The 27461-nt window shown below is 47.5% G+C and overlaps 1 protein-coding gene across 4 annotated transcripts; it reads left to right on the top strand.

Annotated features, from left to right (window-relative positions):
* Window positions 1–141: 141 nt before the first annotated feature.
* AKAP1 (A-kinase anchoring protein 1) lies at window positions 142–26770 on the top strand. 4 transcript variants are annotated; one of them, XM_035561087.2, is made up of 11 exons: window positions 142–316; window positions 14071–15757; window positions 17746–17879; window positions 18950–19076; window positions 19656–19783; window positions 21049–21226; window positions 21804–21954; window positions 22565–22632; window positions 24092–24165; window positions 24961–25026; window positions 25154–26770. In XM_035561087.2, exons 2-11 carry the CDS (start codon window positions 14095–14097, stop codon window positions 25214–25216), a joined length of 2652 nt encoding a protein of 883 aa, XP_035416980.1. In that variant the 5' UTR covers window positions 142–316; window positions 14071–14094; the 3' UTR covers window positions 25217–26770. The 4 variants fall into 4 exon arrangements, with proteins under 4 accessions (XP_035416980.1, XP_050570755.1, XP_035416979.1 ...); XM_050714798.1 differs by having other exon boundaries at window positions 299–308; XM_035561086.2 differs by having other exon boundaries at window positions 300–312.
* Window positions 26771–27461: the final 691 nt, after the last annotated feature.

The raw sequence follows: 27461 nt of genomic DNA, 5'->3' as shown, positions 1-27461 counted from the left end.
GCTCCCTCGGGCGCTCCCTCAGGCGCCGGCCGGGGTTCGAAGCGCGCATGCGCACGGCTGGGAGGGGGGGGGGGGGGGGGCCGGGCCGGGGCGGGCGGTCCGCGCGCACTCTCGCGAGAGGGGCGGGGCGGGGCGCGGGGCGCGGGGCGGGGCGGGGCGGGGCGGGGCGCGGCCGCATGTCCCAGCGCGGCGGCCCGGCCGGGCGGCACGTGGGCGCCGGGGGGGCTGCGGGGGGTGCCGGGACGGGCACCGGCACCGGGGCAGCGGCGGGACCGGCACGGGGAGGGGCAGCGCCGCGCCGTCCGTCCGTCCGTCCGTAAGTACCGCGCGGGCCGCGGCGCCGTGCCGCGGAGAGCGGCGGGGCCCCGCTGTCGGCCGGGCCGGGCCGGGGGCTGCGGGCGCTGCCGGTGCCGCTCGTCCCGCGGGCCGCCGTCAGGCCCGTAGCGGCAGCGGCTTCGCCCAAGGTCAGCGCCGCCGCGCCCGGGCCCCGCCGCGCCGGCTCGGCGCCGAGGTCACGGCGGGGCCCGCCCGGGGCGCGGCGGAGGCTCCGCGGGGGGCCCGGGCCCGGCCCCGCTCCCGCAGGGGGGGCAGGCGGCGGGGGCTGCCCGGCCCGGACCGTGCCTCCGGTACCGCCCGGGGCCGCCGCCGCTGTGCTCGCGGCCGCGGGAGCCGCGCGGGTCCCGGGGGCTGCAGGGGCCGCCGGGCGGCTGAGCTCGGGGCACGGCGCGGCGCCAGCGGCCGGCCCGCGGCGCCTCGGCCCGGCTCGGGAGCGCAGCGGCCCCGCTGTCGGCGCTCAGCGGCAGCGCCTCGGTCGCCCCCGGGGCTGCACCGCTCCGGGCTCGTTCTGTCTCCCCCCTCTCGAGGCGAGGAGGAGCTGAGCCCCGCGGGTCCCGGGGCTGGGCCCGGCTTTGGGCGCTCCATCGCAGCCTGGGCAGCGCAGTGTGGGGCGGGCAGGCAGCTCAGGGGGCGTCCCGTCAGCGAGCGTTGCCTGTGGTGGTAGGAAATGGCACCGAAAGCTGCGCTCCACCACCGTTGGTCTGTTAAGCAAAAGCGAAGGTCGTTAGGATGGAAGTAACGGAAGTAATTCCGCCTTCCTGCGCTCCCAGGGTCGCTGCTGCCTTGGAAGGTTGGGTGGCTGCGCTAGCACCTGCGGGGTGTTATCGGGTGCTGTGGACTTTGTCTCAGGTGAAAGGAAATAGTTCGTTGCTGGGGAAAGTAGGATCAGGAGAAGGTAACTTTGGTTTTCTCCTGTTTGTTTGGTGCCTGTGAATGATCTACCAAGTTACAGCCCCCAGTATGTGCGTGCGGTGCAGCCGAGGAGGAGCACATGGCGCTCTGGAGTGTGGCACAGCCCCTCGTGAGGGAGGTAGGGCTTGTCCTGGTAGCGCATGCTAGAGCTGTCAGAGCAACGTAACTGAGCTCGCTGCTCTGCCAGGGAGTCACTGGGTGACCAAGTCACTTAACCTCCTCATTCTTTAATGAGCTCCCTGTGTAATGGGTGAAATGCTGCGCAGGTGTCTGCCGGACTGCTGGACCTGTCGGGTGGTGATCTCGGAGTACCTGGGATTCTTTCAGAACAAGGACAGTGCAGCTTCACTGCATGGATCTTGATCATACGGTTTAACTCTTGATTAATTGGTTTGCTTGTATGTATCACCTGGTGCTCTGGAAAAAAACATTACAGTTTTTCAGTAAGTCAAAGGGAGTAGGGAGCCTGTAGGGCTCAAGCTGTGCTTGGAGCTTGCTAGAATCCACCTCTGTCTTGTGACACTGGCTGTCCTGGTACCGCTCTGTTGGCAGTTCATCTGACGCTTTGTTTCCTGTGTTTCATTGAGCTCTTGAAGGATTTCTGAAAGCTCGCATGAAATGTCAGTGCTGGGGGATTCAGGCAGGTGAATCTCATCACGGTTGTACAGTTCCTTGTACAACAGGGCTACAGAAGGTTTGCTGTCAGACATAAAACAAATGCTACTATTGCAGGATCTGCATGAGATGGTGCTGCAGGAACACACGTTTTTACCTTCTGGTAGCTGCTGCTTATTTAGGTGTGTTTTCCTTAGTTGTGCCAAGTTTAGCCACCTGTTTGAGAAACCAGATTCCTCCTTAAAGCTCTCTAGAGGCTTTGGGATACTTGCATTGAAAACCTCCTTTCCTTCCTCCCTCTCTTTCATCAGCTGCCTAGAAAGCCTTGGCTTTACTGTAGGCATTCCCCAGTGCCTGAAATGAGAGAGCAGGAATTCCCCTCACCACCCACAGCGTAAGGTGGAGGTACCTGCGGTTCAGACCCACCCGAGTACGCGGGTTCCTGGTTCCTGCAGATTCTCCTGGGAGTGGGTTATGACAGGAGTTTGTTTGCTGAGGACTGCAGCCAAAGCTGCTCAGAGCCAGCAGCAGTTGACTTGCTGCGTTGAGACTCTCGCGTTCATTTTGAAAACACTGCAGGCTGACTTTGGGTGTATTTGAGAGCAAGTGTGTTTTTGCAATAGAAGAGTTATCTGAAGAGCATAGTACTTTAAAGCAACATACCCCTCTTATCTTTGACTCTCATGTTTCATGTGTGCTTAACTGATGTGAAAAAATGATTTAAGGTATTTCTAGTGTCCAGGGGGACTGTAGTAAGATAGGGTTGGTAGCCCCGCATGCCCTTAGAAACATCTAGAAGTCATTAAAAACCATTAATTACTTCTAATTGTGTAGTGTTTCAGATCTAGTGACTAGCCTTTTTAAAATCCTGACTTCCAACTACAGTGCTCCCGTGGAACGCTTCGCACAAATGGCTGGCTTGTGAAGTTACTCACTTCAGGCAGCCAGCTTGAGATGCTTGCAAGAAGCTGTTTATTAGCAGGTGCTTTGCTTCCTGGAAATTAAGGCCATTGAGTTTGCTCCTTACAGGGATTGTAGAAGGTGTTATGTTTTCATGTCACTCGCTGCTTTTGCAGACAACCTCTTCAGCTGTTTTATTACTGTCCACTGCATAGATTGTTTAATATTTCTGCTGCTGCATCTTGTGCCCTAGCTGGAAACTGACTGAATTTACGGCCCCAGGACATTACTCGTAGCAGAGCTGAATATTTCATGAAAGATCGTTTAAAATCATTCTACAGTGAACAAACCACTGCTTGTAGACCTTGAAGAGGTCCTGGGGAAAACTGCCTTTGACCTCTACTGCCACCTGGCAATGAGGATGAGAAACTTACCATGTGCTATAGCTGGTTTTGAACTCCCTGTGTATAAATAGCAGCAGTTCCTAGCAAAAGCTCATGATCTGCATGTGCCTCTTGTGTCGGGGGCTTTAGCTTTGTGTGGGGATAAATCAGTGAATGGGAAGCTTCAAGCTTCTGGAACAAGGATTGGAGAGGGAGAGAGAAATCTCCTCATAAAACTCAGGGATGTGATCCTGCAGTCTTCCCCTCCTGTAATCAGGAGCATCTTTTGTGAGCTTGGCTTTGTGTTCTGTCCTCTGTTGAAATGTGAGGTTAAGAGGAGTTCTGTGGTGTCCAGGGGGACAGAAACATAAACACCAATTCTCTAAAATGTTTCAAGTTGAATGGAGTGTAGTGTCCTGTTTAGCTGGTAAAAAGGATGGGCTGCTGGCTGGCAGGAGTACCTGTTTGCTGTTCCTTGTTTCCTCCAACTCAGGGCGATTGTAGGAAGGTCACTTGGCCTCCTTTGCTTTGTTCTCTAAAAACGGGCTGCCAAAGCCAAGGAAGGGACACAGCCTTCAATCTTAGGGGAAAGCCGTTTTGGGTATGAGAACAGCCCCTAGCTTAGTTCGGGCGAGGGCTTGTAAGTGCTACTGTAATATAGATCAAAGTGAAGCATGTCTCTCTCTGATTAGGTCTCAAGTATGTTGTGTAACTTCTTGTATGCATTAATAAGCTTGCTACAAGTTATCTTCCTGCTTGTTCAGTCTAAACATCTGAGTGAAACCTTTGCTGTTCCTTCCTACTGTAGGTGAATATAGAGTGCTTTTTTCATAAACATTCAAAATCCTTCCTCTCTTTGCACTCCTGTGGTTTGTTTGCAGCAAGCCAAGCTCGAGGCACAAGGCTTCTCACTGAACGACACCACTTTTTGCTTTTCTGTTTTAGCCCAGCTTTTGTTTTGAGAAGCTGTTCATCAAGGTCTCGTTGCTGTGCACAGTAAGCCTTCTAGTGAGCAGGGCTGGACGCTGTTCCCCAGATACCTGTTTGGTCTCAGCGCCGCCTCTTCTCGCTGTCTCCTACAGCCGTATCAGCGCCTTGTGATGTAAACCTCACTGTTCTGTCTCCTTGAAAATTCAGGTCTTTTTTTTATTGTGTGCAGAGCATATTGGAAGCATTTGGTTCATGCAGTTTCTGCTCCTAGGTGTTATGCATGCCTGTTTTTTGGAAATCAGCATAGATGCCAGGCATTTTACTTAACTGGTTGCTTAAATTTTCATTTATAAGCTGCACCTGTAGTGGGCATTCATGTTGCCTTAGAAAGGGCTGCATTTGTTTCACTGATAGAGAAGCAAATGCAAAATCCATAAGTATCAAATGTATTTTTTCAGAAGTTCTGGAAAATAATTTTTTATTTTCCAAGCTGGGTGAACGTGCAGAAAGAGTGAAAGATAATAAAACTTGGATTTGTGGAAAATGTTCATAATGTGGCAGTAGGTCATGAAGGTAATAAAAGCTGCTTTGCCTGTCCTGCAGATGGCTCGTTCTCTTCAGCATTTTATGAAAAATGCTTTTGAAAGGGTTGAATGTGGACTGGTAGGTGTGTCGGGGAGGAAAGAAACTACATTTGGAAAGAACCCCACAAAACCCCTGCCATGTAATGTGGGAGATGCAGTAAGGACAGGGCCAAGCCAGAGCAGCCATGCTGACTGCTGCTTATCTCTGCATGCCAGACAGGTCCCAGTGGGCACCAGGCAGGTGAGGAGGAAGCTGTTTTTGTTTGTGTTGGCTGGCTGGGGGTCTCTGAAGGTACAGGAAGCAACAACTGAAGCCTCAGCCTCTTGGCTGCAAGAAGTGCTGCTCGTTCCCCAGTCAGGAATATCTGTGCACAGAGTGGGTTGGGCTGAATCCGAGGACTTTTCTCTGCTGTTTAAGCAGGGTGATAATGGAAAGGTTACGTGGCCTCTGGCCAATATGCTAAACTTTTTCTGGTTAGCTCAAAGCAATAGGACATTTGGTCTGGATCTGTGTCTGGAGCAGACTCAAAGTGGCAGACTTCCTCAAATTTTGAGGAATAGCCAAGGAAGATCAAGGTGGTAATGGTAAAACAGTACAGAAGCTGTTTCTGAAGTTCATTTCTGTGTCTGAGACATCTTCCTGACAAAGCAATGAAAAAATTGATCTTGCCTTTCTCTGTAATAGAGAGATTCACTGGGACACGCTAACTTGGCTGAGGAAACTATAAATAATGAAACAATTGGAGCAGAAAGGTAATAAGATATAAAGTGAAGTAAGGAGCTTGATAATCTGATAGGGTTAATGTTAATTACAAAGTGTAACCTGTGGCTTATTGCATAGCAGGTGTGATCAGCTCAGGGCCTTGCCTTAATCCATGCAGCAGTGCAGGTGGTAAGGGTTGCTGGTGCTTGCTGTTCACATATGTATGAGCTTCTTGGTGATTCCCAATACACCTGCAAAAAAAAAAACCCCTACAGTTTGGCTAGACTGATACTTTTATTGTAAGCCTCTGCTTGTGAGTGTGTAAATACAAACTTCTCTGAGACCTGTTTTGGCCTAGAAGTATTGCTGCTTGAGCTGAGGAGCTCTGCTGGTCCGGTACTTGACTACTTAGTCCCTGTTTCCCTGCATTTTTCCATGCATCCATTTCCCACTGTAAAATGAAATATTAATAAAGCCTGGGCTGTCAGCATAGCAGCTTCAGCTGTGAAGGAAGGGAGTAAGCTGTTGTAGGAACATCAGTGAAGCTGATTACACTGAAAGCAGTTTTTATCTTAGAGATAAAAGACAGCCTGGTGTTGGTGGTGGTGTTTCTTGTTCCAGTGCTCTAGTTTAGGTCTACAACAACCAGCTTTTTCAGGCTTTTGCTTGTCAAAATTTATTCCTCTGCAAATAGGACTGCTGGTTCCTTAATACTGTAAGGTTGTAGAGTGGCTTCATTAATAGAGTTCATTCACAGAGGAGATGGCTTCATGAGCTGTGTAACCCATGTTAACTAGGCTGTAAAAAGAAGGTATTGCTTCAGGAGTATCTCTTGCTGTTCTTGTCTCCTAGTGCTGGTGTTTGAGGCAGGAATTGCTGCAGAACTCTTCGCTTTAATTAAGTAAAGAGAAAGTCACCTGTTATTTCTTTTTAAGTAAGTACCATCCAGTTTGAGATCTTGCTTGCCTGGCTCCTACCTGTCTTTGGCTGTTTGTTGCTACTGAGTCATGTCTCCTGAGCTCTCACCTCTGGGTGATGTTTGTTCCAACGGGTGCACCAGGCTGTCCTGGGAGGAAGTGGTGGGAAAGGCAGGAATCTGAAATGCCACAAATTCCTGCAGCTGCCCGATACCACAGAGACCGCGAGTGGGTGATGATGCAAGGGCTGGCAGCCTGGCGATGCGGCAGGTCGCTGTGACTTCACAGGCCTGTCCTGTGAGGTCAGTGTTGGTCCTGGCACCCTTCCACCCCCCATTTGAACCTGCAGCCTCCCACGGAGGTTCCTGGGGACCTGGCAGAGGTGGGAGGTCCCCGCAACGAAGGCTCACCACCTATGTCTTCCTACAGAAGCTGCGGTTTGGGTGGTGCCTGTCTTGTGCCAGTTCAGTGCTGTGTTGAAAAAGTGGCTTATGCTAAGCATAGGCGAAGTAAGTTTTTCTGTGGCTGTTCCTGTGCGGTAGTTTCTTAATCTTACTTGTAGGGATTCCAATTCTTTAGTTTTTTGTCAACTCTTGTTCATATGCCTCCTATAAGGCAGAGCACTTGCTCCTGGTTATTTTTAGCATGGAAAATTTTAAGAGCTCATGTGGTCCCATGTAGTTGAACTGTGCCAGCCTCGTCCAGTTCTCTTTCACCCAGATAGTATTTATTTCCTGAGTGCTGTATCGCTAACCATAGGGCTTGCAGGGAGGCATCCTGGCCTTGCTCTTGAAGCCACATTTCCAATTTAGCTGCCTGCTTGCTCGCTCTGCGATCTGTCAGGCCGGTATTTAATTCCAGCCTTGGCTCGCCCTGCTGGCGAGGTCTAGAGCGTAACCTCTGCGGTGCCGGGCCAGGGAGACATGGGGGAGGCTGGGAGAAGCGGCGTGGGAGGGCATGTTCCTGCGGGGCTCGGTCCCTGCAACTTGTCTGCGTTTCTCCCACATGGGGCCTTGGAGCAGCTTTCCCCCAGAACAAACCTTCTTGTGCTCTGAAAATCAGCTGCAGCAAGAGCTTGCTGAGCTCTCCTCTCAGGCCTTAAGGATGAGTTATCTGGCTTCTCCGTGAGGCTCATGCCGCGAACATTTCTGGCCTTATAAGGATGTGTGTGCTGAGGGATTGCTTCTCCTGGCTAGAGAAACAAGGTGGCTTAAAACTGCTCTGGGACCCTAATGTGAACTAGCCGACTGTCCTGAGACTTTTCTTAAGGTAGGCGAGCGTGTGTCCATACTTGTCCTCATCTCACGGGTCTTTACCAGCAGTTCTCCATAAATCAAGTCAGAACGCAGCTTTGGAGAGCCAACTGCCCCCTCCTTTCCCCTCACTGTCCCAATCCCATCCTGACCTACCGAGGGGATTATTTAGCTGCTTGGAGAAGTCTCGTGTCCTGGCTGTAGCTGTGTGGCTCTGCCTTGAAGTAAGGTGTGACATTTAGACCGGATTCCTGAAATGCCAGAAGGAAGTGGAAGTGGCTGGTGGTGCGGGCCGAGCATGTACAGTGTGCGAGCTCAGCGCTGGTTCGGCTCTATTTTTGGTGCCGGACTGCATGGGGCCCTGTGTCCTGGGGAATGGCACCAGGGTGTCAGCGCTTCAGGCTGGTTCTGGTGTCTACACACTGATTGTCCCCGGTCCCAGGCCCTGGGGTTGCTGTGCTTCCCCTGTGGGCTGCTCCTGCCCCAGGAGCACGAAGGCCGGCGGGCTGGGCTCCCTCCGGTCTGGCAGTGCTTGAGGCCATGTGACTTGACAAGCTGCCATTTTGTGCGCTGCTGCTGGCAGGAGAGCCCCAGGCTTTCTTCCCTGTGTGCTTAAATGATCCCGTTGCCCCTGCACGCCTGAACTGGCTGTCAGACTAGCAATGGGGAGGGGGTTCTGTCACTCCAGAATGTGTTGGGAAGTGGGCTTTAGGGGCTCCCTTGCAGAGGAGGCGGAAGAGAAGTCAGTGCTGTATCCTACAAGCTTTCTGGCACTGTTCAGTTAAGCAGGTTAAAAATCAGCCATCTTCTAGGCATCACATCAAAAGCGACGTTGCAGCCAGCCTGCCAAAACCAGGCCGGCAGAGCCTTCCTGTCGTGCTTGCTTCAGGAGGTGCCTGTGGGTGCTGGCTGCCACCTAGCCAGGCCGGCACGCTGCGATGTCTGCTGGCATCGCGTGCGGAACCACTGCCTCGCGTCCCGTTCTAGCTGATGGAAGGATGTGGACTTCCCATTTGGCACGGTCGCTGATAGCGTAATGCAACTCTTGCTAAAACTAGCCAAATTAAAAACAAGAAATTAAAGGAGCTCCACAAGGAGCAGTCAGCTAAACCACCAATCCCCACTGTTTTAAATACCACAGAAGAGTGAAGATTTTACCTTAAATGATAACAATGCTCAAAAGAGCGCTTGGAACTGTTTTGTCTGCCAGGCTTGGGACAGGCCTGTCCCACTGTGGGGCATCCTGCTACTGTCTCCTGTGCTGCAGCGCTGTGTGGGACTATTGTTTGTACAGTTGGTGCAACTAAATAGGGAATCGAATAATAATGGGGCTGTCTGTTTAATCGGGGAAGCTTGCTGGGAATGGTCTTATGTGATGGGCTTTAATTTGAGTTTGCGGTATGCCTGAGAGACAGTTTGTGGGGTGGTTCTGCATTAATTACAAACTTAAGTGGACAGCAGATGAGTGCTAGCAGTGGCTCACAATGTGCCATTGTACTGTAGAGGATAAATGTGAACCTTTTGTCTTAGCAGTGCGCAGACTTCACCCTTCCCAATTACCAAGTTCAAATTAAAAAAAAAAAAAGCTAAATCCAAATTATTGTATAGGTTTGTATTGTTTTTCCCCTCACTGCCAGATCTGTTTGAGGAAGCATTCAGAAGTTGCCATTAACCAACAGCTTATCTTCAGACCTGACTGTATAAAGCCAGCTGGAAGTATCTCATGCGAAAGATATTGATAGGACTGTCCAGTGAACGCAGGCTCCAACTTCCTGCATAGAGCAGCATTAATACCTCATTCACTATGTACTAGAGATATTACTGGATTTCTTAAATCGTCTGTAGCTACCTTTTGATTTCAGATGGAGCAAGAAATTTTCTAGTCACGATTTTGGACATTCATTATTTACTTGTCTCACTGCCAAGTCCTAACAACTGAGATGAGGAGGTGAGGCTGGCATCCAAACTAGCTCAGATAAAGTTGTTTGCTCCTATGATGGAAAGATGTGGCTGGAGGAAGAGGTGAGAAATCTGCAGCGAACGTTGGATTATTTGAGACCTGGATGCTCAGCTTGAGCTTGAGGGAGGCATGTTTTTGTCACCCAGCTAGAACGTGAGCAGCTCCTTGTGAAGACTGGGGCCTCGGAGCAGAGTTGTATTTGGAAGCTGCAGTTAGAGTGCTCTGATAACAAGTTTTTTCCGGTGGAGGCAGACTAAGCATAGTCGACAGACTAACTTGATTGTCTTCTCTTGTCTAAGAAATATTATGCTTCTAGAAAGGAACTAGATAATACTCTTTTTCCAGTGGGTGGTTCCCATTTCTATGACTTTGCTATCTCCTGAAAACAATCTTTATTTTTGCTGCTTATTGGCAAAAGTCGAGGCCTGTTTGGAGAAAAGTCCGTTGTCGTTGTGTGTAAGCATCGTCAGGCACATTGTGTTTTGCTTTAATTCTTGCTCAGGGAAAATGTAAACTGTAAGTGCTCTGCAGCAAGGCTGGTCAGGGGATGCGGGTAAGTGTTTAGCTCTGTTCCAGCTGCAGGCTTTCCTTAAGGAAAGGCATGTCAGCACTGCCTCATGTAGCTTGGTGAGGCTTGTAAATGGAGGAGCATGACTGCGATGCGAGTGCCAACAGCATCCAGGCAGGGAAGGGTTTGCAAGTGCCCTACAGTAAGAGAAGCAGCTTTCACCTCTCAAAAGTCAGATGAGTAACAGCTGTCAGCCTAGTAAATTTAGATGTAGAACAAACTTAGGAGCTGTGTGCTGAAGTAGTAGTGTCTCTATCGAGACTGCTTTTTCTAGACTAATGTCACTGTTAAAAGGCTGTTAGAACGTATTTCCCATCCTTACCACCCTTGGAAACAGCTCGCTGTGGGCTGTCCTTAAAGTCTGCAGGGGGGTGCAGTGTGTCTGTGCAGCTCCAGTCCTGCCTGGCTGGCAGTCTGTCTGCTGGCTGGCTGTTGAGCTGAGGTGCACAGAGCTCTCCTGCCCTTCAGGAGGGGCAGAGTTTGCAGCAGTATTATAAAAAGCAGGGGTCTGAGCTCAGGCCTCAGTCCCCAGAGTGCAGGAAAAGCCTCCTTTATCTGCGGTGGCGCTGGAAGCAGAGCAGCCCAGGATGCCCATGCAGTGTGTGCACTCCTGCGGGTCTGGTGCCATAACCTGTTGGGAATGCTGAAGTGTCTTGTGCCCTGCTGGGCAGGGAGCACTTCCAGCCGGGCCTAGAGGCAGGAAAGCACTGCAGCAGAGTGTTGACTTGGGCCAGAGCAGCTGGGGCACTGGAGGCAGCTGGCATGGCCTTACATCTCTGACAATCCCTGCCGTGGTCCCTTCTCGGCAGCCTGTCTTCAGGGAGCAGCAGGGACCTGGGGCGCAAATGCCCTGACCCAGCTGAGAACAGGCAGTGCATGAGCCACTGGAATGACCTAGACACTCATTAATTTGGTGGAATTGATTCATAATGATGTCTGTCTTTATCCAAGCAGCATGCTAATGCAAAGAAGAGGCAAAGCACAGTGTGCCATCTTGCTTTCTGGTCTATTTATAGACATGAAAGCATGCTCCTAAGTTGTTTTGGTGCCTAAAAAAGCCGCAGAACCCTTTTTAAGAAAAGGCTGAAACTGCAATTAAGAGAGATTCTGTTCAGCATGTTAAAAGTGTGCCCGCGTCCTGGATTCTGGTCATAGCATAAACACAACTCCCTGGCGGCGAGCAGCGCTGGAGGATGATGTGGCGCGTCGGGGCCCGGAGGGCTGCGTGCTCAGAAAGTGCAACCCCGGTCTCGCACCATTCCCTGGCTTTGTGCTCGAAACGTGATTAGAAGGAGCCATCGCTGAAGCAGTCAGGGTGCGTTCCTTCACTGGCACTCCCTGCGTGGATAGGTACTCCCAAAATTCACAGCATCTTTGCAAAGCGTGTGCAGCAGGCTGAAGCTCCCAACTTGTGATGCTGTGCTCCCAAACACCTGCTGAATATTAACAGGTCTTTGTTGCTGGGAGTTCAGTCATTCAAAGGCAGGAGATTATTCATCTATCAGTACTTGTCTGAAGTTGACATGAAACCTGCACATCGTGAGTGATGTCCTTTGGTGGAGCAGTTCTGACTAAATTATCTCTCCTTGCCTGTCCATTAATGATGGTATGAAGGCTGTCAGATAGTATAAGCAAGCTTCAAGGTCATCCTGCTGCCCCCCGTAATGCGCTGCACCAGGAGCTGTGTGCTTTTGCAAGCTGTTGGCAGCTTAAACCCAGCCCCAGTTCCTGTGGTGTTAGAGGCACTTGGAGTTGCTTTGCTTGTTTTTCCTCTAATGCATTGTGAAATTGAAGTAACTGAAATAACACTTCACGTAGCAGACTGCAAGTCTTGCTTCTCCTCTCTTGGAAAAACTGAACCTCGGTCCTCTGTCATTTGGAGCTCTTCAAAAAGCTTCACTAAAGAAGCATTGGGATCCTTTTAACGTGGATGACAGAGGTTTGCTGGGGCAGGCACCACTGGCTTCCACCAGCACCTTTCACTGAAGCTCCCACCTGCTGACTTACAAGTCACACAGAAGCCCTGGGGGCCTCTTGCCTCACGGGGGTGGTGGTGGCCTTTTGAAACACCAGTGCACAGAGCCTGGCAGGCTGAAGACAAGGCCTCGTGTGTGCTCCAGTGTGAGCTGCTCTGTGCGGGGACTTTGGGTGAGGTGTGGGGGGGGTGGCAGACGTGGAGGAGCTTTGCTGGGGTTGTCCCAGAGCAGGCAGGGTTCAGCGAGTGCGAGGGCTCGCTCCTGTGTGAAAGAGGTGGGAAAGCTCACCGGGAGCGGTCAGGCTGAGGAAAGAACACAAACCTTCACGGGAAGGTAGAGGAGTACAGAGCAAAGCCAGTGTTGGTTTTCCTGCACCTTTACACATCCAAAGTAACCTGAAACTGGTTTCTCAGATGGATGTTTCTTCCTGGCCTGGTTTGAATTCTAATGTGTGAGTTGTTCTCCCCGCTGGAGTTCCTTTTGGCTCACACACTTACTGCTGCGGCTGTCCGACAGCCCTACAAGTGCACAGCTCTTTCACTTACCTCCTGGCTCAGTGACTGAATGACGACTGCTCTTGCATTTCTGACTCTAAAAGCTGCTGATAGATGGTTTTTTTTGTGGCTGTTTCAGAACACATTTTAACTAGCCAGGCATTTTACGTGCTTCTCAGGGCCCAGAAGCTGTGCTGTCAGTGGTTTACTTGTATCTGGTAACGATGTCTAAAAGTACAAGGATGTTCCTCCAGTCCTCGGCATGCTGCTGTCTCTGTAGCTATCTTAAACTGCAGGCCTTCCCATTTTATATCAGTCCACTTAGCCACATAAAAGCTTGTAAATCTTGCTCCTCATCTGTCACTAAACTGTCGAGATCAAGTTTCATACATGTCCTAGGCATCTGCGCACAGGAGCTGGTCTTGCAGAGCCTTCTGTTGCTGGTATCCACTGGCACCTTTCCGCAACAGGGCACAGTAACTCTCTTGTCTGTGTTGTCCAATGTGGTCATATCCAGCTGGTCTTGTGATACCCATTGGCTTGGGGGTTCGTTTTTCCAAGGGAGGTAACTTGCCTTTCTTAGCACTGTGACCTGATTTACTGCTGCGGTGCTCCCTTTATATAGCTATGTTCTTTTAACAGAAACCAAGCTGCAGGCAGATGGGCGCGTTGACGCTGATCTTATTGCCCATCTGCTTAGCTTGCAAATCCATTGATTACTGTATGGCATGGAGGGGCATGCGAGTTCTGACTGGACTTAATGTCCCTTGGTTTTTAATGTATACCCATCCTGTGGTTGTAATGGCTAGATGGGGAAACGGGTTTTTTTCTGACAGCTGTGTTGGTCTTCCATTAGAAAGTATGAGATCTTTTAGAGGGACTTCTGGTTATTGGGCGACACTTACTTCATGAGGCTGCAGGCACTCTTTGTTTAGAAATATCTTCACTGTGTGTGTAAAGAGAAGTGGAGTAGCTGCACATTGCTGTTTTGTACCTACTGAACTGCAGGCTTGAGTGGTGTGCCCACGCACCACCCTCTTGCAACACTAGATGAGAAGGTTGCAAAGCAGTTCAGTTTGACCTAGTTGCTGTATTTTAGAGATGAGTGTGTGTTGTCCATCTACAAACTCTTGAGAGTGATGTGCCTTTCAAGCAGAGAACTGGGGAGACCTGCGGTGTATCAAGTCTTAGTTTTTGGCTGTTTCTAGCACAGCTGTGCTGTGAACCCAGCCTGATGCTGGAGAAATGTGCAGTGCTGGATGCTGTCCTTGTGTGTAGTACTGACCTGCAAAGGTGAGGCAAGGTGAAGCTGCTTGCCAAGATAAAATGTACTGGTGAGAAATGTCCAGATATCCATACTGCTAGGAAGAGGTCTTGTTCCACAGCCTGCTGATAGAGCAGAGACGTGAATTTAAAGAGTGGCTGGAAAACAAGCCTGTCTGCACTAACAGAAATAGCTCACGGTGTTTATGAAACTTTAGCCTTCCTGTTACCTTTCGTGTGACTATTTTAATAACAGTTTTCTGTTTCCCTTTCTAGGTCTAATTGCTGAGGCTTTGTAAAATGGCTTTACGCTTTCGCACTTTGTTCCCGTATGCCATACCTGGAGTGCTGGCACTTCTTGGCTGCTGGTGGATCTATTCCAATAGAAAAAAGCATCCGAGCAATCATAACAGACAAGTAATAGCCATTGCAGAAGAGCAGCAGAAAGAACTGTCAGAGAATGATTCATCACCCAAAACAGAAGCACGTGTTCCTCAAAGACTGCCTCTCTCCTCAGAAGAGGAACGCCCAGAGAATGAGACCTCGACCTCCCTGCTGCTGGCAGGGTCGATGACGCCCTCTCTTCTGCGTCAGCCTCATGAGGGGTTAGACTTCTCACGGGACCTTCCAGCCCCAGCAATAACAACAACTCAGCCCAGCACCATCAAGGACGACAGTGAAAAACTAGAAATAATAGGATCTCAAGATGAAAGCAGTGTCCCTGCTTGTGTTTCTCTCCCTCTGATCTCAGAGAGCTCAAAGTGTCACAGTAGTGCTGCAGTCAGCCCTAAACAGGATTCAGGCTCTAGTTCAAACCAAGATCAGTGGCCATCGGCGTCCGTGACACTGACGCAAGAGTCTTTGGGAATCACGGAGGAGATCAGCAATGCAGAGCAGTCAGATGATTCTTCGTTTAAGCCCCCTAAGGAAAGCCAGATGCCAGAAATTGTGCTATCGGATGCCGGCTGTGTGACAGCCCTTCACTTGGGATTGGAGAAGGAAGCCAATACCCCACAAGCCTTTCTCAATAATAAAGTTGAAGTTGTATCAAGTCACAAGGATTCCGCGATTAGGATGTTACCGGATAGTTCAGAGTCTGCCTGTTCGGAGCAGTCCAGGGAAGAAAAGATGTCTGAGTTGAGTGACAGTACTGTACCTGTGTGTCAGGAGGACACACAGCCAAAAGGAGATGAATTAGAAAGGGAGAGGATTGGAGGAGTGAGTCTGGACAAGGAAGAAGTTGAGAAAATTGAGCAAGTAGCAATACAGATCATTTCCAAGGTCATTTTGGCAGCAACCGAGGAAGTGCTGTCTGGTTCTGTAAGTGATGTGTCCAGTCGGATCTGCCAGGCTGCAGCCAGCCGAGTCGAGAGGCCTCTGGAGAGGGCAAGCACTGTTCCTTCTGATCAGGTGCTTGCAGCAGAAGCTGTGGGAGGAGGTGAGAACACAGCTGCTAAGAGTGCTGTGGTGCTGACATCCACACAGGTGGAGGAACCTGATCAGTGCGTGACATATTCCAGCTGTTTAACACACAGCTGTTTATCCAGCCCTGTTCAGGGAGACACGAAAGAGTGTCAGGTAAAGAACTGTGTGCACGGTGAGTCACAAGGAGTCAATCGGACTCCTGTGGCAAGCCATGGAGGGTCACTGGGAAAATCACACTTGGTTACGGAGGACTCTGGGTGCAGCACATGCGCATCTGACAGTGCGACAAGTGCGGAGGACCCGCTGCAGAACACAACGCTGTCCGTCACATCAGGCCAGCATTCGGACTTACTGAGCACATCTGCAACCCAAGACACTTCTGTTGAGCAGAGCTCAGTACCAAGTGAAAAACCTCCTACCCCGAAGCTCCCTGAAGACAGCAAAGTGCCATACAGTAATGGGATGCTGAAGGAAGACGGGCCAGACTTGCGTCAGGAGAGTAACTGGGCAGCAGAGATTGATGGAGATCACTCAGGAGGTAAGAGATTTGGAAAACCTCATACAAAAATGTGGTGAGCAAGCACTTGATGTGCTGTATCCCCCTTGCTTCACTACATGTTCAGATAAATCCTCTTCATGTTTAACTTTTTCCCAGCAGATGAATATTTAACCCTCTTGTTCAGGTGGGTATGACTACTCTGAGCATCTCCTGTCAGAATTCCCATCTCTGTAGTATCTGGTGTTAGCTAGGTGACGTTCAGCATATACTGCAACGGGGTGAACGGGCTGGTCCCCATTCAGCACAAGCTTATTGTCTAAAGCTAAGCATGTGCTTGAGCAGCCCGGCGAACTGGAGTGTGTCCGGGTGTAGGTCAGGCTGGTGAACACCTTACAGGTTTGAGACCTGCTAATACAAATTCCTGCTTTGGATCAGGCAGCTTCTAATAAGCATTGGGGTCTAATCTCTCCTTGTGGGGGGCTGTAGGTGAGCCTTCTGGGGTGCTGCTGGATGAACCCAAGAAGTGCTCTAACAAATCGTGATAAAATCAGTTGATTGCAGACCAATTACCCTGGAGCCTGTTCTCCCTTGGAAGAGTAGGTGCACGCCAAGAAATCTCAACAGGCAGCAATGCTCGCAGAGTTCCTCCATCTGTCTCTATTGTTTTTGCCTTCTAGATCCTGGATGATGTGTGCCTGGCAGAATACAAAGCTGTCTGAGCAAATGTTGACCCATGTGACCTTGGGGATGGATGTTAAAATCTTTTATAGGACCCTGTGGTGCCAACAGCCCTTAATGACAGGATGCCTTTTGTAATTGCTGCAAAGTAGTGGGGATCCTGCTTGTTGTAAGACATGGACTGAGTTTGCCAAAAATTAAGGATTAAACCCACAAAACGTCTTGACTAGTGAGAGTAACTATAGGAAGAAAATGGTTTTGTCTTGCTGTGAATGCTGGTGCGATGGGAATGTGCTGTGCAGCCTGGTGATGATGAGGGCTAAAAGTTCTGTGCTGAGACAGCTGAAGGCTAGGGAGAGGGGATATCACAGGTAAAGTTGCTGATGTGTCTGTGTTGGATAAGAGGTCCTACAGCTGACCTTCACACCTGGCTGTGAGATTCAAATCCTCCTCCTTGTCTAGAAAGGCTGTGGCAAACAGCTGCACTATTTTGCCTTTGACTTTCTAGGCATCTGTGCTGTATTGCTAGTTAAGATGTAGCAAATGTAAAGCAGCTATTGGATTTTTTTTCTTTTTGGTCTTATATTGGATGGTCTGAATGCTTACAAGGAAGTAATGATCTTTGTGCTCCTGCCTGTTAATCTGGAGGAAGGATCAATCTTGTGATATGCCAAGCAGGAGGAAGCTGTTTTAGTTCTTCTCCTTCCCAAGTGGAAACCACCTTGATATCAACTGATGGTTTGGGAACAAACTATAGATCAATTCTGGTACCTTGTTTCCCCAAGCATATGAGAAGTTTAGGCAACAGGCAACGTGAGCACAGCTGACACTCATAATTCCCCATGCAATCCCTGTTTGGGCAGGAATGTGATGTCAGTGCAGTGAGCAGATGAATGGGCTGCGCCCCCATTCTGGTGTGCTGAAGTCCTGTGATCAGCCCTGTCTAAGCCATGGGGAAAATGCGAAGTGTAACCTTCGAGAGCAGCAGCTCGGTGTTGATGTTAGCAGAGCTCTCGTTCAGTTGGTAACATTTACTTTTAGTGTCTTGTCTCTGTCTAAGGTGCCACTATGTTTGAAAGACTCCTCCTGAAATTGAATTTCCTTCTGTTGCATTCCCAGAGGTGTTCAGGTTTTTCTCCAGGAACAAAAGGAAACTTCTAGTAAACTGTGTGGTAGGGCTTGACTCTCACTGAAATACTGCAGCTTGGTACAGGAACATCCTGCATGAATACATGGGGAAAGCTCAACCTAACTTCTGTATTAAATGACGTATTTTCATGGCCTTGTGTCCGGTAGCTGGGTTAATTTTGTAGGTTATCTGAGTGCTGATAGGTGCATGTGTTTTGTAGGTTCGGATGTAAATAGCATGGATTCTGTGGACAGTGGCTGTGCCCTGGGGAAGACAGCAACTCGCCAGAACTCTAAGCCAGGAGGAGAATCCAGCAAGTCTGACCTCACTATCTGGGAAATCGAGGTTCCAAAGGTAACCAGGCACCAGCCCATCGTGCTTCTCGCCCTGCCCTACGTAGTGATCTTCTGGTTCTTGCAGTCTGGTAGTGGCTCAATGCAATCCCAAGGAGATCAACAAATAAACAAGGATTTAAGCATTTAGCTCCTGTTACAACTCAACAGGAGTGAAGAGCCTGTGCACAGCTGTAAAGAAGAGGCATGTAAGGGCTATGCCCAGGGTAACTCCGGGTGTTAAACTCATTACTCCCCATTTAGAGAGATTTTTTTTCCCCCCACTGTGTAGGAGGGATGTTTCAACTGCCTGTCTAAACTCCTCCTCACAAGCTGAATGCTGATCTGAGCTATTCTATGGAGCTGCTTGCATCTCCATCTTTATAATGAGCTTTCTTTTGGGTCATTATAAAAAGAGAGAATGTGTTTTTAGGACTGTATTCATCCCTTCTTTCCGACTTTATGCAAAACTGCGCATGGCTGCCAGACATGTCATCGCTCTTGCAGTTCTGCTCCTCAGCAGATCTGGATGCTGATGATCAGTAAAGCGAAATTGCATCTCCTAGTAGGATAAATGTGCTGCTGCCTTGAGTGCACCCTGCACAGCTGCCCCAGGGCTATGTAGCCTAATAGGCATGATAGATTAGAAAAGGAGTAAACTAGGCTAATTAGCTTGCTTTAAAATTGCTGCACCATAGTATGTATTTTGAATGAAAGATGAATATAGCATGTTTTTCTTCCTTTAACCTTTCTCTTTTAAAGAGAAGTCCAGACTGGGAGAGGATGTGATTTCACTGACTGTAGGAAGACAGTAGCATTTACTGGGCCTGATTTTGTTCTGTTTGGGTTTTATGTTCTTCTGCAAGGTATAAAGATGAATCTGTTAAAATGAGCTGCACATAGTGGTCTGTATCTGCCTTGACTTATCACAGACCAACAAAACTCTGCACTGGGATGGTGTTACCTTGTGTTCATCCTGCCTGGCTCTTTGCACTGCAGGAACTGGGAATGTGGGTGAAATAAGGCATGGAGAGCATTGCTGTTCGATTTGTATTTCTCTTCCTGACCATTTTTCTTGTCTCTTTCATGAAGCATTTAGTTGGCCGCTTGATTGGCAAACAAGGGAGGTACGTGAGCTTCTTGAAGCAAACATCTGGTGCCAAAATTTATATCTCAACACTACCTTATTCCCATGACTTCCAAATCTGTCACATTGAAGGTGAGATGTCTCTCTGTTCACAGTCCAATACCCAGTTTGTTGGTTGTAATTAGATGGGCAAGGATTTTATAAGTCGTACAGTCTGAGTCTGGTGCTTTACAAAACTTCTGCTCACAGACAATGCTGTTACAGTAGAGGTATATGCCAAGTCACCTGTACCCTGGCACATGAACCCTCTGTTCTAGAGGTGAGAGTGCAGTTTAGCATCCTCAGCTGCTGTAGTTCATAACAAAAATAAGATCTTTTGTGGGATGACTTCTGGCTTTTAAGGGAGGAGCTATGGGGTGTGTATCAGCAATGGAATCTGATTGCGAAGAATGATAGACTAAATGCGGCTGAAAAAAATCTGCCAGTACTCTGAAATAGGTCATCCTGGAGGCTAAAGCTGTTGAAGCTGGGGCCTGAAAGCCCGCATTGCTCGCGTTGATCCAGTCATCAGATTACATGGTCAGTCTATTAAAACTTTTTAAATCGTTGGTGTAGCCCAGGTTTCTTGTAGTGTTCTCTAGCTCCACGTAGGGTATGTGTGTCCCCAGTATATTTGTGTAACAGATCTTCTCCTGGATTTTTGTCTTCCAGGTTCCCAGCATCATGTAGAAAAAGCACTGAGCCTTATTGGCAAGAAGTTCAAAGAGCTGAGTCTCACCAACATCTATGCTCCACCTCCACCATCGCTGACGCTTCATTCCCTCCCTATGACTTCCTGGGTAAGTCTCAGCTTGCTGCCTGTGCTGGTGTCAGGGTGGAAGGCTACTGTTGGTCACTGCCATCATAGCATGCCATATCCACGTGGCCCTTTACCGGTAAGAACATGCTGGTTCACAGGTTCCCTCAAAACACCTTTGGATCTGTGCAGTTATCTACTGTCCAGCTTGCGTAACTGCTACAGATGAGATTATCTGCCTGTTCTTCTGCTACAGGTAGAAAGGAAATAGAACTGGGAGATGTAGCAGAATGCTCTACCAGGCTGGGGTTAATGTAGTGTAATTGCACATCTGGCTTAGTAGGCTTCGTCCTCCAGACTAGATGTTTGCCTGAGGAAATACCACTTCAGGTCAGAACTAGTTGGATTGCCTGCCACTTCTGCTTAGAGATCAAAATGTCACACTGCTCTGTTGTCATTACTGGCACTGCCCTAAATCTTGAAGCTAGAAATCTTGAAGCTAGTCTTCTCAAAGTGTTTTACTTTCTAATGGTATCGAATTGCACTTAGAGAAGCCTCTCACATTAGTGTTCCGGAGAAGAGTTTTCATGCTTCTTGTGCTGTACAGATGCTTAGAAACACTCTTTTGCTTGCATTGGGCATTTAAAATGTATACAGTAACTGCACATAACTGTCTCCATGGATGTAAAGGCTGGCTTTGTTTAGGAGAACTGAGTTTAGTGACATTAAAGGCATTTTAGATATATTTTGTGCACAATAATGCTTTGTGTCCTGTGTAGTTGCCCAACACAGTGGCTCTATGTCAGGCAGGGCATATTAATTTTAACATGAGACCTCTGTGATGAATCTTGGACAGCCCCTGCATAGATTACCTTGATGTTAAAAGCTCTGTGGGTAGGGAATCCTTGCAAGTTGTACTGTGTTGATAGTGCAACGTGACTTGACCTGCATCATTGCTAATTCTGCTCACTGATCTTTTGGGTAAATAAGTCCTACAGCTGCTCTGTGCTGACTGTCTTTTTGTATACAAGATGGGCCCTTCCCTAAATCTGACTTCCTGTACTACAGCATAGTACTGAGTACTACAGCATAGTACTGAGCACACCAAGTACTTTCTGGTCCTGATCCAAAGCAGCCTTTGGAAGTGAATTATCATCATACTAGTGCTTTCCCACTGGTGTCTGTCAGCCTCAGTTGTTGTTGGTGGAACAAGTTTAATTTGCTAGACAAGTTGCTTTGAGTGTCTAATGTGACTGAAGCTTGTGTTGTAATAAACACTAATGAGTATTTTTCTCCTCCCTGTGGCAGTTGATGCTCCCAGATGGAGTCACTGTAGAAGTGGTTGTGGCTAACCAAGTCAATGCAGGACACATGTTTCTACAGCAACATACGCACCCCACTTTCCATGTCCTGCGTAGCCTGGACCAGCAGATGTATGTCTGCTATTCTCAACCTGGAATTCCAACCCTGCCAACACCTGTAGAAGGCAAGTAACTTGGCTGCTCACAAGTTGTTCAGTTTCATGTCTTTTCAAGCTGTTCTCAGAGTACAGATGTTTTACTTTCTTATGCCACTCATCTCTGGAGCATATCCTAGGCCACTTAGTTGCATGTTGAAATTCAGAATGAGATCAAATCCATCTCGTTTCTTTCTAATCAACTTAGCATCTGGTATGTTTTTGCTAACAATGTAGAACTGCTTCTGAATCTGTAGCGCTGCTGTTGGGACGGTGTAAAGCAGAGGCTGCGTCACATGGAAGGGGTTATTAGCACTTGCTCTCCTTGCTGGAGACAGACCTCACTGCTGGTGATCAAAGGCTGGAATAGAAGTGGTTACCTGTATAGAACAGCATTGTATTGGCAGAGACTTAAGACTAAAACCCACCTCTTGTATCACCTGTAGGTCTTATCTGATGGGGTTGTGGGTGGTGCTGAAAGAAGATAAAAGCAGTGTAAGAAGTGCTGTTGATTCTCAGTAGATAACTGCAGTACTGCTAATGTGTGAAGTGCTTATTTGTAGAAGTCTTCTAATGCTGAGCCTCTCTGTGCTCTTATGCTCTGCAGTTGGTATTATCTGCGCAGCTCCAGGCCTGGATGGGGCATGGTGGCGGGCTCAAGTTGTTGGCTACTTCAAAGAGAGCAGCGAAGTGGAGATCAGATACGTGGACTATGGAGGATATGAGAGAGTGAAGATTGACACACTCAGACAAATCAGGTCTCTAGCTCCTTTTCTGTAGCCTGAGGCAATATCTGGCTTGAATCTCCATCAGAGGCATCCATGTGGTTTGAATAGGGTTTTTCACTGCTGAAGTGGGAAATGTTAGAATGACTTGTCCCAGCAGAGGGCGTGGATTTCTTAAGAGCTTACTGTGCTCCTGCAATTTCTCTTCTCCCCTTGAAAAAAGCCATGCAACTTCTGCCCCTTCAGCACACGGATGCAAAAGGATGCTTTCAGGAGTCCCAATTCATTGATGAGCTAGGAATAAAACTGAAGTTCTGTATGCCTCACCCTCGCTGGCTGGCAGAGCTGTATACAAGCCCATTAAATACTCGATTGCTGTACGAAGAGCCCCCAGGGGCTTAGGGGGATAAGAAGCACAGCCTGCATTATGGAAGTGATCTTTGGTTGGAGCCCAATCCAACTTGATGTGGTAATCAAACAATTTCTTGCTGTTTAGATGGGTGGAAGAATAGTCTGATCTTTTTTGGACTGTCATCAATTTTAAACTGAATTCCTGGTAGTGTAATTGATTAATCAATGTCACCTTAAAGAATACAGAAGTAATTTAAAGGCATGTTCTTATTCTAATTTGATTCTCTTTAAGGTCTGATTTTGTAACACTACCTTTCCAAGGAGCAGAAGTTTTACTAGACAACGTGGTGCCACTTCCAGGTAATGGAGCTCTCGAGAGGTACTGTTGGCACTCCTCCTGCAGGCTTAAATGGATACCGGCTACATGCAAGCAATGCTTCGGTCTAAACTTTCTCTCTTCTATTGCAAGTGCAGCCTTTGAGGTGACAAGCAAGGATTGGAAGAAATATTTTTCCTTCTGAATCAGCTAGTATTGCACAACCTGTCTGACTCAAGGGGAAGTTCATAAATATCCAGGCTTTTTCCTGTATGAAGGAGAGAATGAATTACTCTCTTAAACAGCAAGTTTGCAGGTCTGGCAGGGTGTAACTAAGCAGCTGTAACTGTTCTGCCTTCTGCTGTAGAGTAACTGTAAATGCAAACTTGATTTTTAATTTGCTAGACAAATACCTGACATTTCCTGCTGAAATGCCTGATGTGTACATTCTGTATTCAAAAGACTGCCCTCTGAGCACTGGAATGTCAGTCACAGCCTAGAAATGTTTTCTATATTTTTGGTTGGTTTCTGTTTGCTGGTGTTGGGCTCTTTTTTTTTGAGATTCTTGCTGTATTGGTATCTAAAAAAGATGGCCTTCCTGGGGTGCAGAAGGGGTAAGCTAGGGGTCAGGCTGGGTTTTATCACTGGAGCTTCTGGCTGGCAGGACTTCAATACAGGCCCTGCCAAGACTGTAGATGGATGGCAAGGTTTAAGCTGCTGCTAGCAGAGGTGAGTGGTTTGCACTTTATCTGAGGACATCTACCTCCTTCAGTATTTGCAGAGGTGTAGGAAGTTCGCTTGTTGCTGGAGATTATCTCAGAGCAGGAACCGCAAAGGTGAAACTTTTATTTTTCAGCAGTTTGATAGGAAATAACCAACTTTTGTCCAAAATGTACTTATGCACTTATGTCCTGTCTCATCTTCACAGTGTGAATTGTAACTTCATTGGCTGGGACATGAGGGCTTTCTGCTGCATTGTGTGTGGTGTTAGCAACAGCACCACCATAAGCTGTGCAGGTTGTGAGATTCAGGCTTCCAATGCTTGCAGAGTGTGCATTTGGCATTGCTCAGGTGCCAGCCAGCCTGTGGGACAAATGTTTGAGTTTTCTGCTTATAGTATTGCACTCTGTGCAAGGTTGGGAAAGTCCTGAGGCCCCTGACCTTAGTTTATTAAGCATCAAAATATTAATGGCAGCTCAAAGGCACTGCGGAAGAAGAATACTTTTGTTTTTAAAGCTTCCTAATTCATCACTTATGTTCACATTAACTTGGCTAGTGGCTTTGAAAAGCACTTCATCCTCTCCCTTCAGCAACACAGCAGGCGTAATACTTGTGTGTTCTCCAGCTTAATAGACTGGTTTCAGCAAGTGCCTACAGCAACCGTAGGTGAGGATTCTCTGGCCTAACTTATGTGGAAGGTCAAACGAGATTAGTTTAATAGTGCCTTCTGGCCTTTAAAGGCTGTGAATATCTAATTTTTCTCCTGTTCTTTTCTTTCCAAAGATGAGGATCACTTTTCATCAGAAGCTGATGCTGCTGTTAGTGAGATGACCAGAGGCGCAGCACTACTGGCGCAGGTACATGAGAGCTGTCTAGAAAAGCCTTGTTGATAATTTTACTGCTGCTGTTATTCTCTCTGCCCCTAGCACGCTGTGTTTATCAGAAACAAAGTGTAGAGCCTGTAAGCCTGGCTGCTGAGCAAGGTTCTTGTTGAGAAGTCTTAGCTCTGATAACAGGCTGAGAACTCCCTTGTGTGGCATCGCCACTGCTTGGGACTGTGTGGCTCAAAGGGATGCACAAGGAAAGGGGTGAATATTCCCTCCTGTCAGCTGATGTAGACCAGGAGGATGGGTGCCTGAATGGGCTTAAAGAGCCCAAAGTGTCCAGCAGATCAAGTATTCACCTGGGCCTGCACTGCTCTGCCAACCTTGAATGCCTTCCCAACACTGATATGCAAGATATGCATGGCCAGCCAGAGGCCAGAAGCTAAGGTTTCTGGTAGTGTCCCACAGGCTTCTGTGCGCAGTGCCAGATCTTAATAAAGAGGGCCTTACCTTTTCTGAAGTGTTTCTAATAGTGGCTGTAGATATCCTGGTAAGCCAAGTGGGAAGCTGATAGTATTTGTGACAGTCACCTGGCTTCCTTTGGTTTAATGCAACACTCAAATGTATCACTAATTCTAGCAAGGGTAAAGATTTGAAGAAATGGGGTGACAAACTTGCCAGCAGAGTGTCTCAGCTGCCTGTTGACAACAGCTACATTTCTTCACCTGCGCTTGGGTTTAAGTATTGACTATCACTCAGTGATGTTAGCCTTGCATCTACCATGGAGGAGACCAGAACTGCTGCATGCTAATGTTTTTCTGTTTCCAGGTCACGAATTATGACAATGCAACAGGTCTGCCACTAATACAGTTGTGGAGTATGATGGGAGATGAGGTATGTTAGCACACTTTTTTTCAATATAGTTCAAGTTTATGGCTGTGCGGACTCATTTCTTGATAAGGAACTTGGTGTTTCTTGCTAGTAGTTTGTTCACCTTTCTTCTTTTTTCCTCTCCCTTCAGGTGGTGTCGATAAACAGAACTCTGGTGGAAAGAGGATTTGCTCAGTGGGTTGACAACTACTAGCAATGTCCTAGATGCCTCGACAACCTTTTCCTAACAGGGAAAAAAAAAATCCTGTTTTGCACTGTTACAATTTGGTTTGGCAACCTCTTACAGGAAGATCTGTTTACACCTGCATACAGAGTTTTGTGGTCCATTGAAACTTGTCTTGCTCAACTGTTACCATTTCACTAGAAACACATACCTCATCTCAGTGAAAGGCAGGGTATTAAAAGCCATAATGAGAGATACTGTAGCTTTAAAGCAGAAAATCCTCCCTGGCCTCTATTCAAAAATTGAATGGAAAACTTGTAGAACCCTGGGGCTTGCTTGAAGTCAGCAAATGCCCCTGAAATATTAACTGTGGTTGCATTTTTGTTGAAGATGTATAATACCCCATGAAGCTGGTGTCCGCTTTTATGAAAAGTTACATTGGTTGTCCTTTTTTAACAGGCTCTGCCTGTGAAATTAATGAATGTTATTAAGGAAATTAATATTCAGTAATGAATTTTTCGATATCATGCCACTGATGTGCACAAACTGCATTCATCTTATATCTTCTTGATGCCAGGAGGTTGATGAATCGCATTTGTTGCGCTTACTGTGGCACATGTCTCACTGCAGTCATGTTTTTTTATGCTTGATATGCTTAACAAAGAAAGCTTCTCTGTGCAGATGCTTGAAGTGCAGGATATGTTACCACTACGATTTTGCTCTTGAAATATCATGTATTTAAAGAAAAGAACTGATTGCCAAGCCCAATTGTAATTTGTATTTTTCTAGCTGTGCAAGTCTGTAAATATATATAAAAACATTGTAATATTTTGTACAAGAAAAACACTGGAAACAAAGGGAACTTTACAGAAACTTTTTCACACCAAAATGTCCTATGTAGGTAGAACTGGTTTGGAGTGCATTAGGGTAGCTGACATATCTGGAGCATCCGAATGTGGGAGTGTTTCCGCTCTACTGTATACAGGATTAGCATTCCCTTAGATTGCTGTCTGGTTTGAATTGTGATCACTGCATTCTTTGCTATGTTGCTGTACAGATCTCTTTTTAAAAAAAAAAAAGTAACAATTTGGCATTAATATTGCAGTGGTGTTCTCAATTTTTTTGCTCCTTTTTAGATTTCTATCACAAACCTAAAATTTTGCTCAAGTAATTTAAGCTGACTTAATACTCTTAAACATATGCCCTCTAATGTATATCATTTTAGATATGTATTGAGCTGGGATTTATTGCTGGCAGAGAAGATACTTGCCAGGAAAATGATGTAGTCAGGCCTCGAACTCTTTCAGGTGGATTCAAGGATGTCTTTACATCCTATGAGCTAACATGTCAGTACATCATACATTTGGATAGCTGCCTACAAAAGCATTTGGTCCGATCCCTTCTGATATGGTATGATTATATCCTTTTTTTGAGTTCTCTCCTATTCGGCGCTTATGATTTAATGTTCATATTTGCAATAATGTCCAATGAAAACTAAATTTGGTAACTCAGTTAAATCTATAAAAACATATATAATTTTGGAATGTTTATTTTCCATTTCAATTAAAGCTCGAATTTTAAGCCGTCTTAATCAACCTGTGATGACTAAGAGCCTTCATTTCCAGACCTCTTGTGATGCAGGGTTGGGAAGGGAGCTCAGTGGGACAAGCAGGTGAGATAAGATCCCAATGGCTTTTCAACAGATGCAGAAAGGTCAAACTTCAGCTGTCCTGGGGTTTATTTTACTTCAAACTTTGTGAAGGAACTGAAAACTGGATTTAATCTTATGATGAATTACTTACTAGAAAGCCTTAGCCTGAGCACTGGTACTCAAAGCTGTTGTATATATGGTGGAATTAATTTACCCTGTGGACTCAGGAAGCCCCTTCGTCACACTTGTGTGTTGAAAAGCAAAACTTTGGGAGTCTTCTTATTGTACAGGCAATAAAACCCCTCTTTCAAGTATTAACAAGTTCCTTGTTCAAGCCAGGCAGAGCAATGATGTGAGTTGGTGTCCCAGTGAACAGTTTGTCCTTACCCTGGTACTGGAGCACCTTGCAGTTGGTAACGTCCTTTTCAGTAGGATGTATCTACACTTCATGGATGGAAGAGAAATGAAGGCATTGAATGGACTGATTTGTCTAGGATTGCACAGAACTAAGTGTGTTAAACTCTGAGTATTGCCTTTATGGTCAGTAGATAGGTGCATGTGCACACAATTGTTCAGGGAACCTGAGGCAGCTCTGCTCTTCTTGGCTGCAAACCAGGGGCTGAG

The sequence above is a fragment of the Cygnus atratus genome, chromosome 20 (genome assembly GCF_013377495.2).
Source record: "Cygnus atratus isolate AKBS03 ecotype Queensland, Australia chromosome 20, CAtr_DNAZoo_HiC_assembly, whole genome shotgun sequence".
Taxonomy (NCBI): Eukaryota; Metazoa; Chordata; class Aves; order Anseriformes; family Anatidae; genus Cygnus; species Cygnus atratus.
Note: the sequence above shows the minus strand (reverse complement) of the source record. Positions and strands in the feature narration are given on the sequence as shown.

Coding starts and splice junctions, on each gene's coding strand:
- AKAP1 (XM_035561087.2), top strand. CDS start 14,095: ATGGCTTTACGCTTTCGCACTTTGTTCCCGTATGCCATACCTGGAGTG. Junction 17,880..18,949: donor GGGAAATCGAGGTTCCAAAG/GTAACCAGGCAC, acceptor TCTTTCATGAAG/CATTTAGTTGGCCGCTTGAT. Junction 25,027..25,153: donor GGAGTATGATGGGAGATGAG/GTATGTTAGCAC, acceptor CTCTCCCTTCAG/GTGGTGTCGATAAACAGAAC.